This window comes from Cherax quadricarinatus, chromosome 18, assembly GCF_038502225.1.
Source record: "Cherax quadricarinatus isolate ZL_2023a chromosome 18, ASM3850222v1, whole genome shotgun sequence".
In the NCBI taxonomy this organism is placed as follows: Eukaryota; Metazoa; Arthropoda; class Malacostraca; order Decapoda; family Parastacidae; genus Cherax; species Cherax quadricarinatus.
This window is the reverse complement of record NC_091309.1, coordinates 40,752,930-40,770,489: the sequence shown is the minus strand read 5'-3', so window position 1 is coordinate 40,770,489 and position 17,560 is coordinate 40,752,930. Positions and strand designations below refer to the sequence as shown.

Below are 17,560 nucleotides of genomic sequence, written 5' to 3'. Positions count from 1 at the left end.
CTCTGCCACGTCTGTAGGATGACCAGGGGCATTGTCTAACACCAGGAGGCACTTAAGGTCTAATTTCTTTTCAGTTAGGTAATCTTTCACATTGGGGGCAAATGCATGGTGTAACCAGTTATAGAAAAATTCCCTAGTGACCCATGCCTTACTGTTTGCCCTCCACAGCACACACAAATTATCCTTGAGGACATTCTTTTGCCTGAACGCTCTGGGAGTTTCAGAGTGATACACTAATAAAGGCTTAACTTTGCAATCACCACTAGCATTGGCACACATCAACAAAGTAAGCCTGTCTTTCATAGGCTTATGTCCTGGGAGTGCCTTTTCCTCCTGAGTAATGTAGGTCCTGCTTGGCATTTTCTTCCAGAACAGGCCTGTTTCATCACAATTAAACACTTGTTCAGGTTTCAGTCCTTCAGTTTCTATGTACTCCTTGAATTCATGCACATATTTTTCAGCCGCTTTGTGGTCCGAACTGGCAGCCTCACCATGCCGTATCACACTATGGATGCCACTACGCTTCTTAAATCTCTCAAACCAACCTTTGCTGGCCTTAAATTCACTCACATCATCACTAGTTGCAGGCATTTTTTTAATTAAATCGTCATGCAACTTCCTAGCCTTTTCACATATGATCGCTTGAGAGACGCTATCTCCTGCTAGCTGTTTTTCATTTATCCACACCAATAAGAGTCTCTCAACATCTTCCATCACTTGCGATCTTTGTTTCGAAAACACAGTTAAACCTTTGGCAACAACAGCTTCCTTGATTGCCGTTTTCTTGCCCACAATAGAAGAGATGGTTGATTTTGGTTTCTTGTACAACCTGACCAGGTCGGTGATACGTACTCCACTTTCATACTTATCAATGATCTCTTTCTTTATTTCAATAGGAATCCTAACCCTTATTGCTGTAGGGTTGGAACTAGAAGCTTTCTTGGGGCCCATGGTCACTTATTTTCCAGAAACACCACCGAAAACACTGTAATAATACGAAATATTCCGAGTGTATGCTTGAATGTTACCGCGGAGGCTGGCTGGTAAACAATGGCACAGGCGGCACATGTGAGGCTGGCTGAGGGCGCACATTGGACGCGTCTCGGACGAAGGCCGCTGAGCGGGTTTTTGTCCACTATGCGGGACAAAATTTTAGCGAACAAAGCGTCCGCTATGCGGATTGTCCGCTATGCAAGGCGTCCGCTATGCGGGGGTCCACTATATATATATATATATATATATATATATATATATATATATATATATATATATATATATATATATATATATATATATATATAGAGGTCTCCCTCAACATTCACGTTTTCAACTTTCACGGACTTCACACATTCGCAAATTCCCAACCGCCAAATTCCCAGCCACCAAATTCCCAGCTGCCAAATCATATTTAAGTTTCCTGCCACCTGCGAGTCCCTACTACCCTCCCTCCGACCCCCGCAAGTGGCAGCCAGCCCTCCCAGCACTCAGTGTGGTGAGTGTTTTGTTTGTTCATTATTTGCTATTAAACTACAGTATAAATAATGTAAACCCATTCATGACTGCATATTGGAATGGCTATTCGGACAGGTATTAGACGGTGACATCATGTGTTTACTCTTGAACACTGCAAAGAATTAAACATTTCTGCTACAGCTAATAATAACAATAGTAATAATAATAATAATAAATATGATATAATTGAAGAAGGAAATTGTACAAAAATACGAGGGAGTGGTTGACACATCGTCAGTGTGACTTTGTTTATGCTGGAGTGAACATTAGTCTCCCTGCTCTTCCAAACATTTCACAATAATTCATTGTTTGGTGCTTGTAGAGTGAGTGTGACTCGAGTGGTAGAGGCAGTGACTGAGGCAATGGTATTTAATAACATGCATGTTAATAATAATACATGTTATTAATATGTACTATTATTATTTATAACATATATGTTATTAAATACATACATGTTAATAATAATACATGTTATTAATAATAACATGTACTATTATTATTTATAACATATATATTATTAAATACCACTGCCTCAACTGCTGAATTATTGTGAAATGTTTGGAAGAGCAGGGAGACTAATGTTCACTCCAGCATAAACAAAGTCACACTGACGATGTGTCAACCACTCCCTCGTATTTTTGTACAATTTCCTTCTTCAATTATATCGTATTTATAGAATTAACAGTGTAGAAAGTAAGTTAAGCGAGTAAGCGATAGAAAAACGACACAAATGTAACTCTCCAATGTTGTTGGATGTGTATAAGGTCAATGAACATACGCTGCCCTGCTATTTTCCACCACCCTAAACCTCTGCCAGCATCTCCTCCATCAAAACTAATTAAACTAAAATCTCATCCAAGGTAAGTGTATATATAAAAGTAAATATAAGTGCAAATATAAAAGGACCCCAATGGAAATAAGTCACTCTAGCTTTTTTGGGTTATACTAGGTACTTTACACATATGCTGCTTTGTATGATAATCTATGTACGTAATTGTATTTGTGTATAACTGAATAAACTTACTTATTTATAAATTAAAATGTAAATATTTCTTATTTATAAACTGCATACATTGTTTAACCCTTTGACTGTTTCAGGCCCCTCTCTGAAACTGTCATTCTATGTCGCCAAATACAGTGGACCCTCGACTAACGCTATTAATCCATTCCTGAGAGCTCATCGTTAGTCAGAATAATCGTTAGTCAAGTTAATTTTCCCCATAAGAAATAATGGAAATCAAATTAATCCGTGCAAGACACCCAAAAGTATTGAAAAAAAAAAAATTTAACACATGAAATATTAATTTTAATGCACACAAACTGAAGAAGACATGCACAGTTACATGACACTTACCTTTATTGAAGATCTGGTGATGATTGATGGGATTGGAAGAGGGGAGTGTGTTGATGGTCTTAGTGTTTAGAAGGGGAATCCCCTTCCATTAGGACTTGAGGTGGCAAGTCCTTTTTCGGGGTTACTTCCCTTCTTCTTTTAATGCCACTAAGACCAGCTTGAGAGTCACTGGACCTCTGTCGCACAACATATCTGCCCATAGAGGCCTGTACCTCCCGTTCCTTTATGACATTCCTAAAGTGTTTCACAACATTGTCAGTGTCACCATTATACACTTGTTCAGGTTTCAGTCCTTCACTGTCTATGTACTCCTTGAATTCCTGCACATATTTTTCAGCTGCTTTTTGGTCCAAACTGGCAGCCTCACCATGCCTTATCACACTATGTATGCCATTACGATTCTTAAATCTCTCAAACCAACCTTTGCTGGCCATAAATTCACTCACATCACCACTAGTTGCTGGTATTTTTCTAATTAAATCATCATGCAACTTCCTAGCCTTTTCACATATGATCGCTTGAGAGATGCTATCTCCTGCTATCTGTTTTTCGTTTATCCATACCAATAATAGTCTCTCAACATCTTCTATCACTTGCGATCTCAGTTTCGAAAACATAGTTGCACCTTTGGCAAGAACAGCTTTCTTGATTGCCGTTTTCTTGGCCACAATAGTAGCGATGGTTGATTGGGGTTTTGTGTACAGCCTGGCCAGCTCGGAGACATGCACTCCACTTTCATACTTAGCAATGATCTCTTTCTTCATATCCATAGTAATTCTCACCCTTTTTGCTGTAGGGTTGGCACTAGAAGCTTTCTTGGGGCCCATGGTGACTTATTTTGCAGGTGCAATCACTAAAAAGGCTGTGATAATATGAAATGTTTCGATTGTATGCTTGGAAGCGACCGCAGTGGCTGGCTGGCTTCTAAACACTGGCCAGAAGTGGACGCGTGTTGGTCGAGTTTTTTAGCGCTAATCGAGGCAAAATTTTTGTGATAAAATGTATCGCTAGTCAGATTTATCGTTAATCAATGCCATCGCTGGTCGAGGGTCCACTGTATTTGAAAAAAAAAAAATTATTTTTTCTTATGAAAATGTTAGGAATATTTTTGTGAGTGTTTTAAGCCTAAAAAAAATTTTTTGCCATCAGTACTTACCGAGATATAGAGCCGCATAGTTTGCAGAAAGTGACGTGCATACGGCAACAGCGGCGACTGCCGCCCACCCGGTATTCTTTTATTTACTCTAATTCAAAGGTTTCTTGCATTTTTCAATATTTTTCTGTTCCAGGTAACTTATGTGGCCTGTGAGACCAATGTAAGATGCATTCTTCAAATATACACTCATTGTTTACAACACAACAAACTTTATCACTATTAGTTTGTGTATACACTTTGTTTACACAAACAAACAATACAAAACAATGTTTATTACTATTGTTCCATAATATATATACATATGTACAGTCACTAAACATGTTCCTAGAACTGCTGCAGTTTGTGGAACTCTTTGAAACATGGGTATATGCAGAGGGGCACTTCACACTCCTCACACATAAAACGAGTGTCTCTGCGTGTTTGTGAGCATTTTGTGGTATGCATACATACATAACACCTCTTCTGAGCATTTTTCTTGGCAGTAGTAGGAGGCAGTTGTATGGGGTAGTGATCACCAGGCCTCATACGAGATGACGTCTGTGGGCGCTGGTCTATTGCAGGAGTTGCTCCTTGGTACTTTGCAATTATTTGTCTGATTACTGACAGGCAAAATTCACCATATTTTGGTGTTTTGTTGGTCTTCAACTTGTATATGTTATAATCATTTAGCATAGAGATATCAACAAGATGGAAAAAAAGTTTAATATACCACTTATAACTCTTGCATACACAGTCTGCAAACCCAATCTGCATGTCACATTTGTCCACTAAGCGCATATTGAGGTTGTAGTCCATGACAGCTGCAGGCTTTAGAATGGGTTCATTGGTCTCTCTGTTGTCCCTGCCACTGGGTACCATTTCGTTTCTGTGAACTGATGTCAAGAATGTGACATCACGTTTGTCATGCCACCGAAATGCCATGATGTCATTGGCAGCAAAGGCTTGCACCTCACCTCTGCGAGTGCCAGCGCCGAACCTTGGCATATGTTTACGATTACGACGCACTGTGCCACACACGTCTGTCAAGTTCACTCGCAAGAAATCACTGAGTAAGGGGCTTGTGTACCAGTTATCAGTAAATAACATATGCCCCTTACCAAGATATGGTTCCATCATTGTTCGAACCACATCACCAGAGATACCCAATAACTTCATGGTATCTCTCAAAGTATTACTGCCAGTGTACACAATGATATCCAAAACTAGACCACTTCTGCAATCACACAGTACAAATAGCTTTATACCAAAGTGTTTCCTCTTGCTTGGTATATATTGCTTGAATGAGAGTCTTCCTTTGAATAAAATCAAGGACTCATCAATAACAAGCTTCCTGAAGGGATAAAAATACATGCAGCACTTTTGTTTCAGGTACATAAACACATTTCTGATCTTATATAACCTGTCGCTTCTGTCAGGCCTGGTTTTGTCTGAAAAGTGTAACATACGTAACAGTATCAGGAAACGATTGACACCTATAATGTCACTAAAGCCTGGAGTTGAAATCAGGCATTCTGTTGCCCAGTATGTGGTGACAGTGTGCTTATACACATGTGGCATAAGCATTATTGTGGCAAAAAACAGGTACATCTCTGCCACAGTTGTCTCCTTCCACTTGTGTAGCCATGATTTTGGTGAGAGAATTGTATTTGCCATGGTGTAATCACAGTATGTGTTTGTTTCCCTGACAATGATGTCCATTAGGGGTTCATCGAAGAATAACTCAAAGCAGTCCAGTTCACTGGCATTGTTCCCAAGTGGACAAGATGGCTTTATTCCACTTTGTGTTTCATCAAAGTCATGGGGACTGGGAACAAACTCGTCACTGTCCTGTCAATCCCAGATGCGGTCTGCTGGTGGGGTCTGGATATTGTACCGTGGTTGTGGTTGTGCAGGTTGTGGTTGTGCAGGTTGTGGTGGTGCAGGTTGTGGGAGTGTGAGGTAGGGTGAGGCTGGTTGTGCAGAGTCAGCAGCGTGGGTAGTAGCGTGGCCCGCTGATGGTGCCACATGGGCCGTGCCACCCTCACTATCACCACCACTGCCTGCTCCATCACTCACATCATTCATACCCATCGTTACAATATCGTCATCTTCACTATCAGGTCATGGTGTAGGGCCACGGGATGTCCTCCCAGAGTTTCTCCTTCCCCTTGGAACAACATATGAAACACTACCAGACCCCATGCTACGTCGTACATACTGCCGCTTTACTGGGGAATATTCACTCTCACTGTCACTAGAACTGCTTTCAATGACCTTGAAATCACTATCACTGCTAACATCTGGGTGTTGTACATGACCAAATAGTTTCCTCTTTCGTCCTGGTACAGGCGAACGTGAACGTGAACAAGCCGGCCCAGCACCAGAGGTGGAAGGTTGTGGGTCATCTGGGTTTTCATCACTAATTACGTTATCCTGGGCACTTTTTCCGGTAACACTCACTTGAAAACCCTGGAATTCACTGTCACTGAGATTTTCATCGCTGTTAGAGCTATCACTTGGGAACAAAAGACCTCCAATCCGCCGAGGAGTGAGGAACTTCTTACCGAGAGGCATGGTGAAAATGGACTAACACCATGGCATTCCCACAATGCACCGCTGGGTCCCAGATTTTTTTCACAGGGTGCACACCGACCACTGAGACCCATTCTCTCTCATGTAGGCCTACCAGGCCTTTCCCACTTGATTTGAAGCCGCTAGAATTTGTGCGTATAAATATGTCAGAAACATTGGCTCGTAAGACATATTTATACGTCGGAAACAGTCAAAGGGTTAAGTGTAAATAGTAGTGATGGATTCCGCTGCTGCCTCCACCACCACTAATACGGCTTCTCTCATTGGCCCTTATAAACCCAACAACAAAACCACCACCACTTACTCCTCACATACATTATGACATTTTATTCATTCTAGATTATATATCATGTTTCTATATTATTATTATCGTTTATTATGTCATATTAGATGAATTGTGATAGATGATAGATAAATAAGCCATAGAGATTATATTAGCATCATATTGAAGCATAATAAACTCGCCTTCCTCTCGCCTACTACCTGTCTTCCATACACCAACAAGAGTCAATAAAGATAAATGTGATGTTAAATGTTCATTTATCCATTTTATTAGTGCTTTATATTTATTTGTCATTGTTTTCTGTATGTATATCTATATTTAATCTTTAAAAAAAAATATTTTTTGTTAATGCTTTTGGGTGTCTGAAACGGATTAATTGGATTTCCATTATTTCTTATGGGGAAAATTAATTCGGGTAACAATAAATTCGATTCAAGATAAGCTCTCTGGAATGGAATAAAATAATTACCCGAGGGTTCACTGTATACGTATACAGTGGGGAAGTGGAACAGAATTCTTCCTTCATAAGCCATGTGTGTCATAAGAGGTGACTAAAATGTCAGGAGCAAGGGGCTAGTAACCCCTCCTCCTGTATCTATTGTTAAATTTAACCCTTTCAGGGTCCAGTAACTTTTGTGGCCTGTAAGACCAATATTGTATAAGTGTACACTCATTGTATTCAACACAATAACTGCACTAATTTGTTTATCATTATATTGCTTACAAAACTTGTTACAAGTTTATTGCAAACAAAATGATGAAAATATTATTGCGGTTATTGTGTTGAATACAATGGTACCATATGGTACAATGGTGCCATAGGGTGCAATGGTACCATATGGTACAATGGTACCATATGGTACAATGGTACCATATGGTACAATGGCACCATATGGTACAATGGCACCATATGGTACAATGGTACCATATGATACAATGGTACCGTATGGCGCAATGATACCTTATGGTACCATCTAGTGCAATGGTACTGTATGGTACATTGTACCATATGGTACAATGATACCATATGGTTCATTGTACCATATGGTACTATATGGTACTGTTGTATTCATCACAATAAACAAACTAATACTTTCATCATTATTTCATTTACAATAATTGTTTACAACAAAAAATATGCAAAAATGTTGTATATTAGTAATGTTCTATTATATATTTACAAATGTACAGCCACTCGACATGTTCCTTGAGGTGGATGACAAAGCGCTTTGTCTTGGAAACTGCCAAGTCACTAGCTTGCTTCGCCACTCACTCAGTCTTGGCTGATGCCTCGTGACACCAACACCTACTGACCATATGGTATACGGTATCATATATTACAGGGTACCATATGGTACAGGGTATCATATGGTATGGGGTACCATACAGTACAGAACACCATGTGGTACAGATACAGTGATCCCTATGGAAATAAATCACCCTGACTTTTCTGGGTTATCCTAGGATTTTATACATATGCTGCTATGTATGATAATCTATGTAACTGTATTTGTGTACGCCTGAATAAACTTAATCAAGCGCATGTGGCATCGTAACTAAGTTTATTTAGGTATATACAAATAGTTACATAGATTATCATACATAGCAGCATATGTTTGGAGAACCTAAGATAACCCAAAAAAGTCAGACAGACTTATTTCTATTAGGGTCCCTGTACCCTGTACTATATGGTAAAATGTACCATATGGTACAATGTACTATATGGTATATTGTACCATATGGTACCATTGCACCATATGATACCATTGTATGACATGGCACCATTGTACCATATGGTACAATGGTACCATATGGTTCAAAACAATAGAATTCCTCTTCAGATCCACTTCCATCAGTCTTAGAACTGTAAGTTGTGAAGAGGAGAGTCAGAATTCACCCGGAGAGTGAGAGCTGCCTTGCCGCCAGGCATGATGAACAAAACTACTTTGGTGGCGTTCCCACAATGCCATGCAGGTGTCCATATTTTTTCTACAGTGTGCACACTGACCGCCCAGACCCAACCTAACCTAACCTAACCTAACCTAACCTAACCTAACCTAACCTAACCTAACCTAACCTAACCTAACCGAACCTAACCTAACCGAACCTAATGTAGGCCTACCAGCCTTCTTGCGCTAAATTTGATGCCGCTAGAATTTTGGCGTAGATCTATGGTTTGGATCCTCAATGTAAAGCCAGCTGAACAATCAAAGGCACTTCTCAGAGCCAACAAAAACATAACTGACTTTAACTACAATATCAGATCTTTAAGTAAACATTACAATGACTAACTACAATATCAGATCTTTAAGTAAACATTACAATGACCTCATAGCATTACTAAATTCCCTGCATTCCAGTATATCCATCATTACTCTCACCAAAACCTGGCTAAAGCCTGATACTACAGACGTCTCTGCCATTCCTGGTTACACAGCCATACACAACTGTAGGCCAGACCAACAAGGGGGTGGCACAGCTATATACTACTCAGACCAACTAGAATGTATCACTAATACTTGCACAAGGGATGAACATGGGGAATATATAATAGCTAAATTCAAATCCAAATACCTACAAAAACCTCTCACAGTGATAAACATCTACAGAGTTCCACAGTCAAACATTAGCCGTTTTAGTGACAACCAAGGAAGTATGATAACTGATGCACGCATGAAAAAAGATCACTTGCTACTCTCTGGTGACTTCAATATAAATCTCCTCCAAGACCAGGACCCACATGTGACTGAATTCACAAACACTATGAGTAACTGCATGTTGCTACCAGCAGTAATAAAACCTACAAGAGTTACAGAGACTAGTGTTTCCCTACTAGACCACATCTGGACCAACACCATATCCCCTTTAAAATCAGGCATAATCACAGATAATACCACAGATCACTACCCTACCTTCCTCATCACAAATCTTGGCAAATTACCCCAAGACACTATTAAAGTCACTTTCAGACTTCACAATGAGGCAGCCATTAATAACCTCACAGCAGCAGTGACAAACATTGACTGGCACACTGAGCTAGATATTGACGAATGTATTAATAATTTTCTAAAACAGACCCAATACCTTTACAACAAGCACTGCCCCCTAAAAACTAAACAGATGACAGCTAAGAGACTGAACAGTCCCTGGCTAACACCCAGCATCCTCAAATCCATAAATACAAAGCACGTATATGAAAAACAGTACAGAATGGTTCACATAACCAGAGACCAAACAAAACGTTACTCGTCAATCCTAACCAGCCTGATAAGAAGGGCTAAAAAAATGTATTATGAGAACAGATTATCCAACTTACGAAGTGATATAAAAAAGACCTGGAAAACCCTATCGGCAATTCTAGGAACAAAAAAGATATCACGAAATAGTGAAATTGAATTAACAAAACCAGATGAACCCCAACTCCCACCAACTGAAACAGCAAACAGACTCAATAATTTCTTCTCCACTATAGGAAAAAACCTTGCCAATAAAATCCCAAGCTCAGATACCCCACCCAATGACTACCTCCCTGGCAACTACCCGAACACACTGTTCCTAGCTCCGACTAACCCCACTGAAGTCTCCTTTATTATCAACACACTAAAAAACAAGACAGGAGATTTAAATACCACCCTTTATATACAAAAAAGCATCACAAGTACTGTCACCAATCATTGCAACACTCTTTAACAAATACATAGAATCCTCTACCTTCCCTACAGTTCTCAAAATAGCCAGGGTCACCCCGATCCATAAAGGAGGAGACCAAACAGACTTAAATAACTATAGGCCAATATCCAACTTACACCCTCTCTCTAAAATCTTCGAAAAATTAATTCATAAGCGAATCTATTCCTACCTCATCGCCCACAACATACTCATCCCATGTCAATTTGGATTCAGACCTAATAAAAATACTAATGAGGCTATTATACACATGCTAGAACACACATACACTGCAATAGAGAAAAAAGAAGTCCCACTGGGGATCTTCATAGACTTACTTAAAGCTTTTGATACAGTTGACCATGACTTGCTCCATATAAAATTGTCGCACTATGGTATAAGAGGGCACTCCCTCAACTACCTCAAGTCATACCTCAGCAACAGAAGCCAATATGTGTACACAAATGGGGCAAACTCTTCAGCACAGCCAATCACAGTTGGTGTCCCACAGGGAAGTGTCCTAGGCCCTCTTCTCTTTCTCATATACATAAATGACCTACCATATGCATCGCAACTACTCAAACCCACACTATTTGCAGATGACACTACATACGTCTTCTCTCACCCAAGCCCAGTCACGCTAGCCAATACTGTAAATACCAAATTACAGAAAATATCTACCTGGATGAGTACTAACAAACTTACTCTAAACATTGACAAAACCTACTTCATTCAGTTTGGTAACAGAGCTACAGGCGTCCCTCTTAACATAATGATAAACGGATCACCTATCACAAAACTCACAGAGGGAAAATTCTTAGGAATCCACCTTGATAATAGACTCAAATTTCAAACACATATACAACAAAATTTCAAAAAAATTTCCAAGACCGTACGCATACTATCGAAGATACGGTACTATGTTCCACAGTCAGCCCTGCTGGCGCTATACCACTCACTTATTTGCCCCTATCTCACCTATGGAATTTGTGCATGGGGCTCAACAACAATAAACCATCTCAGACCATTAATTACCCAACAAAAGGCTGCAGTCAGAATGATAACAAATTCCCACTACAGGCAGCACACTCCACCAATATTCAAAACTCTAAACCTGCTCACCATTCAAAATATCCATACTTATTACTGCACCTACTACATTCATAGAACACTTAATTCTGATATAAACCCTCCCCTCAAACGTCTCCTTACCAACCTCAACAGAACACATGACCATAACACAAGGCACAGATCACTCTTTGATGTTCCTCGAGTCCATCTCACACTATGCAAAAACTCAATGCACATAAAAGGCCCTAAAATCTGGAATTCATTACCTGTGAATATAAAAGAAACACTGTCTGTTTATAAATTCAAGTCTCTTCTCAAAAATCACTTACTCACCCACAACTAAATAAATACTGAATAATTGTATCTCATAAATTGTATTTCGTAAATGTTTCTCATTACTGTATCTCATAAATGTCTAACCTGTGACCCAATCAAACTTTATTTTTTAATTACATTACCTGACAGAATACTCCATTCTACTGAAAGCTCAGCAACACAGTAAATGACCATATGACCTATCTTTGTAATACTCATTTGTGCTAAATTGTTATCTGTATATAATAATGTTTTTACCACTGAATATATCATTGCTTAGTTAATTTTAAGCCTGCTCATAATGCTCTGCATACAAGGGGCTTTGGCATTTTGCATCGTAATAACTTTGTACCTCACTGTATCATGTTCAAATTAATAAATAAATAAATGAATAAATAAATAAATCTATGGCACGAGCCCTGAAAGGGTTAAAAAGAGAAACTTACTTTTTTCTTTTGCGGCCACCCTACCTTGGTGGAATATGGCCGGTTTGTTGAAAGCAGAATAGTGATAGATATCTGGAGTGAGAGTGGTAGCCAAGAGGAGTTAGTGTGTGCTAAAACGAGTAGAGGCTATAACAATTATTAATGCAAACTAAATACTGAGGACAAGACATCATAAACACACCTCTGATAAAATAGCTACAAATGAGCAGGTAATCACATGGGGCTGGGGAGGCAATCACACTAGCTAGCAAACTGTTAAAAGAAGCAGAGCCCAAGAGCTTTAGCTCAGTTTTCCCAAACACAGTTATATGAATACACACACATGCAGATCACATTGTTCTCTGCTGCACTGAGCTAACCTTATTGCCATCGTTAGAGACAGCACACACTGGTGTGTTGAGATCATTCTCTAGCTCTTCACTGTTGCACTCACAGCCAACACCATGATAGGAATATGATCCATGGAAGAAGTTATCTCTGGCCCACTGTGATCTATTGCAATAATATCCATTACAACTTGAATATAATCTTACATATTATAATACAGTAAGAGTTAAATGTGATGATACCTATACTAAACTGGTTCATACATGTAAACAAGTGATGATACCTGTATTAAACAGGTTCATACATGTGAACAAGCGATGATACCTTTACTAAACTGGTTCATAAATGTGAACAAGTGATGATACCAGTACTAAACTGGTTCATACATGTGAACAAGATAAAGATAAGATAAAGGTTAATTTCTTTAAGGTTACAAACTGTAATTCCAATTTTGGTTTGCTAAGTACAAAGAAAGCCACTATCATGCCAGGACATTTGATACCTGTACTAAACTGGTTCATAAATGTGAACAAGTAATGATACCAGTACTAAATTGGTTCATAAATGTGAACAAATGATGATACCTGTACTAAACTGGTTCATCAATGAGAACTATTGATGATACATGTATCATATTGGTTCATATAAACTACTGATGATACCTGTACTAAACTGGTTCATCAATAAGATCCTCAGATACCTCTGCTTAATTTGTTTATACATAGATATGAGCAGCAATTACACCCATCATATTTTATAATAAAGAATGAATAGCATATTAGGCCAGAACTGGTTGGTTAATGACTTGCTTCCCCTGGGTCCCAGCCTCATCTGTTCTGTGATGTGAGAGGTGGTTTTCATTTCTTTTGCTGAAGCAGCAACTCAATTAAGAAAAGGAAACATACTATCAGTACATTTTATATGGTTAGAACAATGCTAATCTTCTACTGAAAATGTTATCAACAGTAAAATAATTATACACATTATACAAAGAGCTAAATTTAACAAAAATGACAAATTCATGAAATACACCAAAACATACCTGTAAATCTTTTTGGGGTAGGGAACATTTATGTTCAAGAAATGTCTTAGAAGTTTTGTACATGCTTGTGCCACCTGGTGTTCACTCAGCCCCTCCATGTATACTGCTTCAGCTCCACCAATCCAGCCACAAAGCATTGCTTTCTGCTTGAACACTGGATCAAAGCCCGAGATTGCTCGTATCCAATATTTGCTCATCTGAAATGGAAATCAAGCTAATAAATGCCACACTGACCATTTCTCACCAAGGCAGGGTGACCCAAAAAGAAAGAAAAACTCAAAAAGAAAGAAAAATCTTTCATCATCATTCAACACCTTCACCATCACTCATACATAATCACTGTCTTTGCAGAGACACTCAGATACAGCAGCTTAGATGTCCCTCCAAACTACAAATATCCCGAACCCCTCCCTGAAAGTGCAGGCATTGTACTTCCCATTTCCAGGACTCAAGTCTGGTTAACTGGTTTCCCTGAATTCCTTCACAAAATATTACCTAGTTCACACTCCAGCAGCTTGTCAGGTCCCAAAAACCTTTCATCTCCATTCACTCCTATGTAACACGCTCATGCACACTTGCCGGAAGCCAAAACCCCTTGCCCACAAAACCTCCTTTACCCCTTCCTTCCAATCTTTTTGAGGACGACCCCTACCCCGCCTTCCTTTCCCTACAGATTTATTCTCTCTCCAAGTCATTCTACTTTGTTCCATTCTCTCTCAATGACAAAACGACCTCAACAACCCTTCTTCAGCCCTTTGACTACTACTATTAGCAACTTCCCACCTCCTAATTTCCACACTACAAATTCTCTGCATAATATATACACCACACATTGACCTTAGACAGGACATCTCCACTGCCTCCAGCCACCTCCTTGCTGCAGCAATTACAACCCATGCTTCACACCCATATAAGAGTGTTGGTACTCTCATACATTCCATTCTTTGCCTTCATGGATAACGTTTTTTGTCTCCGCAGATATCTTAATGCACCACTCACCTTTTTTCCTTCATCAATTCTATGGTTAACCTCATCCTTCATAAACCCATCTGCTGACAAGTCAACTCCCAAATATCTGAAAACATTCACTTCTTCCTTACTCCCTCCCTCCAATGTGATATCCAATTTTTCTTTATCTAAATCATTTGATACCCTCATTACCTTACTCTTATCTATGTACACTTTCAACTTTCTACCTTTACACACCCTCCCAAAGTCATCCACCTACCTTTGCAACTTTCCATTAGAATCTCCCAAAAGCATAATATCAACAAAAAGTAACTGTGTCAACTCCCATTTTGTATTTGATTCCCCATACTTTAATCCCACCCCCTCTCTCCAACACCTTAGTATTTACATCTTTTACAACCTCATCTATAAATATGTTAACCCCTTAACTGTCCAAACTTAGATTTATGTTGTTACCACTAGCACTTCAAACGTAGATCAATGTTTTGTTTTTCCTGCCTCCAAATTTGGCATGATTGGCCTGAGAGCCTGGTCAGTATAGAATGGGTCTAAACTCTTGGTGTTTGCAGTATTTAAAAAATCTGGGACCACTTAATACCTTGTTAGAGCACCAGTTCAATCGAGCGCCAGTTAGAGCAAACAGCATAGCAAACACCAGGGATTCACTGATTTTTTTTTATTATTATCACACTGGCCGATTCCCACCAAGGCAGGGTGGCCCGAAAAAGAAAAACTTTCATCATCATTCACTCCATCACTGTCTTGCCAGAAGGGTGCTTTACACTACAGTTTTTAAACTGCAACATTAACACCCCTCCTTCAGAGTGCAGGCACTGTACTTCCCATCTCCAGGACTCAAGTCCGGCCTGCCGGTTTCCCTGAACCCCTTCATAAATGTTACTTTGCTCACACTCCAACAGCACGTCAAGTATTAAAAACCATTCGTCGCCATTCACTCCTATCAAACACGCTCACGCACGCCTGCTGGAAGTCCAAGCCCCTCGCACACAAAACCTCCTTTACCCCCTCCCTCCAACCTTTCCTAGGCCGACCCCTACCCCGCCTTCCTTCCACTACAGACTGATACACTCTTGAAGTCATTCTGTTTCGCTCCATTCTCTCTACATGTCCGAACCACCTCAACAACCCTTCCTCAGCCCTCTGGACAACAGTTTTGGTAATCCCGCACCTCCTCCTAACTTCCAAACTACGAATTCTCTGCATTATATTCACATCACACATTGCCCTCAGACATGACATCTCCACTGCCTCCAGCCTTCTCCTCGCTGCAACATTCATCACCCATGCTTCACACCCATATAAGAGTGTTGGTAAAACTATACTCTCATACATTCCCCTCTTTGCCTCCAAGGACAAAGTTCTTTGTCTCCACAGACTCCTAAGTGCACCACTCACTCTTTTCCCCTCATCAATTCTATGATTCACCTCATCCTTCATAGACCCATCCGCTGACACGTCCACTCCCAAATATCTGAATACATTCACCTCCTCCATACTCTCTCCCTCCAATCTGATATCCAATCTTTCATCAATTAATATTTTTGTTATCCTCATAACCTTACTCTTTCCTGTATTCACTTTTAATTTTCTTCTTTTGCACACCCTACCAAATTCATCCACCAATCTCTGCAACTTCTCTTCAGAATCTCCCAAGAGCACAGTGTCATCAGCAAAGAGCAACTGTGACAACTCCCACTTTATGTGTGATTCTTTATCTGTTAACTCCACGCCTCTTGTCAAGACCCTCGCATTTACTTCTCTTACAACCCCATCTATAAATATATTAAACAACCACGGTGACATCACACATCCTTGTCTAAGGCCTACTTTTACTGGGAAATAATTTCCCTCTTTCCTACATACTCTAACTTGAGCCTCACTATCCTCGTAAAAACTCTTCACTGCTTTCAGTAACCTACCTCCTACACCATACACCTGCAACATCTGCCACATTGCCCCCCTATCCACCCTGTCATACGCCTTTTCCAAATCCATAAATGCCACAAAGACCTCTTTAGCCTTATCTAAATACTGTTCACTTATATGCTTCACTGTAAACACCTGGTCCACACACCCCCTACCTTTCCTAAAGCCTCCTTGTTCATCTGCTATCCTATTCTCCGTCTTACTCTTAATTCTTTCAATAATAACTCTACCATACACTTTACCAGGTATACTCAACAGACTTATCCCCCTATAATTTTTGCACTCTCTTATGTCCCCTTTGCCTTTATACAAAGGAACTATGCATGCTCTCTGCCAATCCCTGGGTACCTTACCCTCTTCCATACATTTATTAAATAATTGCACCAACCACTCCAAAACTATATCCCCACCTGCTTTTAACATTTCTATCTTTATCCCATCAATCCCGGCTGCCTTACCCCCTTTCATTTTACCTACTGCCTCACGAACTTCCCCCACACTCACAACTGGCTCTTCCTCACTCCTACAAGATGTTATTCCTCCTTGTCCTATACACAAAATCACAGCTTCCCTATCTTCATCAACATTTAACAATTCCTCAAAATATTCCCTCCATCTTCCCAATACCTCTAACTCTCCATTTAATAACTCTCCTCTCCTATTTTTAACTGACAAATCCATTTGTTCTCTAGGCTTCCTTAACTTGTTAATCTCACTCCAAAACTTTTTCTTATTTTCAACAAAATTTGTTGATAACATCTCACCCACTCTCTCATTTGCTCTCTTTTTACATGCTTCACCACTCTCTTAACCTCTCTCTTTTTCTCCATATACTCTTCCCTCCTTGCATCACTTCTACTTTGTAAAAACTTCTCATATGCTAACTTTTTCTCCCTTACTA

At 39.7% G+C, this 17,560-nt stretch overlaps 1 protein-coding gene across 4 annotated transcripts in view; it reads right to left on the bottom strand.

The window, feature by feature from the left end:
• LOC128689246 (peroxisomal N(1)-acetyl-spermine/spermidine oxidase-like) overlaps positions 1–17,560 on the bottom strand; it is a 504,316-nt gene that overhangs the window by 32,397 nt on the left and 454,359 nt on the right. For 3 of the 4 annotated variants that reach the window (XM_070086437.1, XM_070086436.1, XM_070086438.1), the window contains 2 exons: positions 13,744–13,940; positions 12,734–12,866 (listed from right to left, as the gene is read on the bottom strand). In XM_070086437.1, coding sequence (XP_069942538.1) covers positions 12,734–12,866; positions 13,744–13,940 — 330 coding nt within the window. Of the gene's footprint in view, positions 1–12,733; positions 12,867–13,743; positions 13,941–17,560 lie in introns of those variants that run through there. The other variant, XM_070086439.1, reaches the window with a different exon arrangement.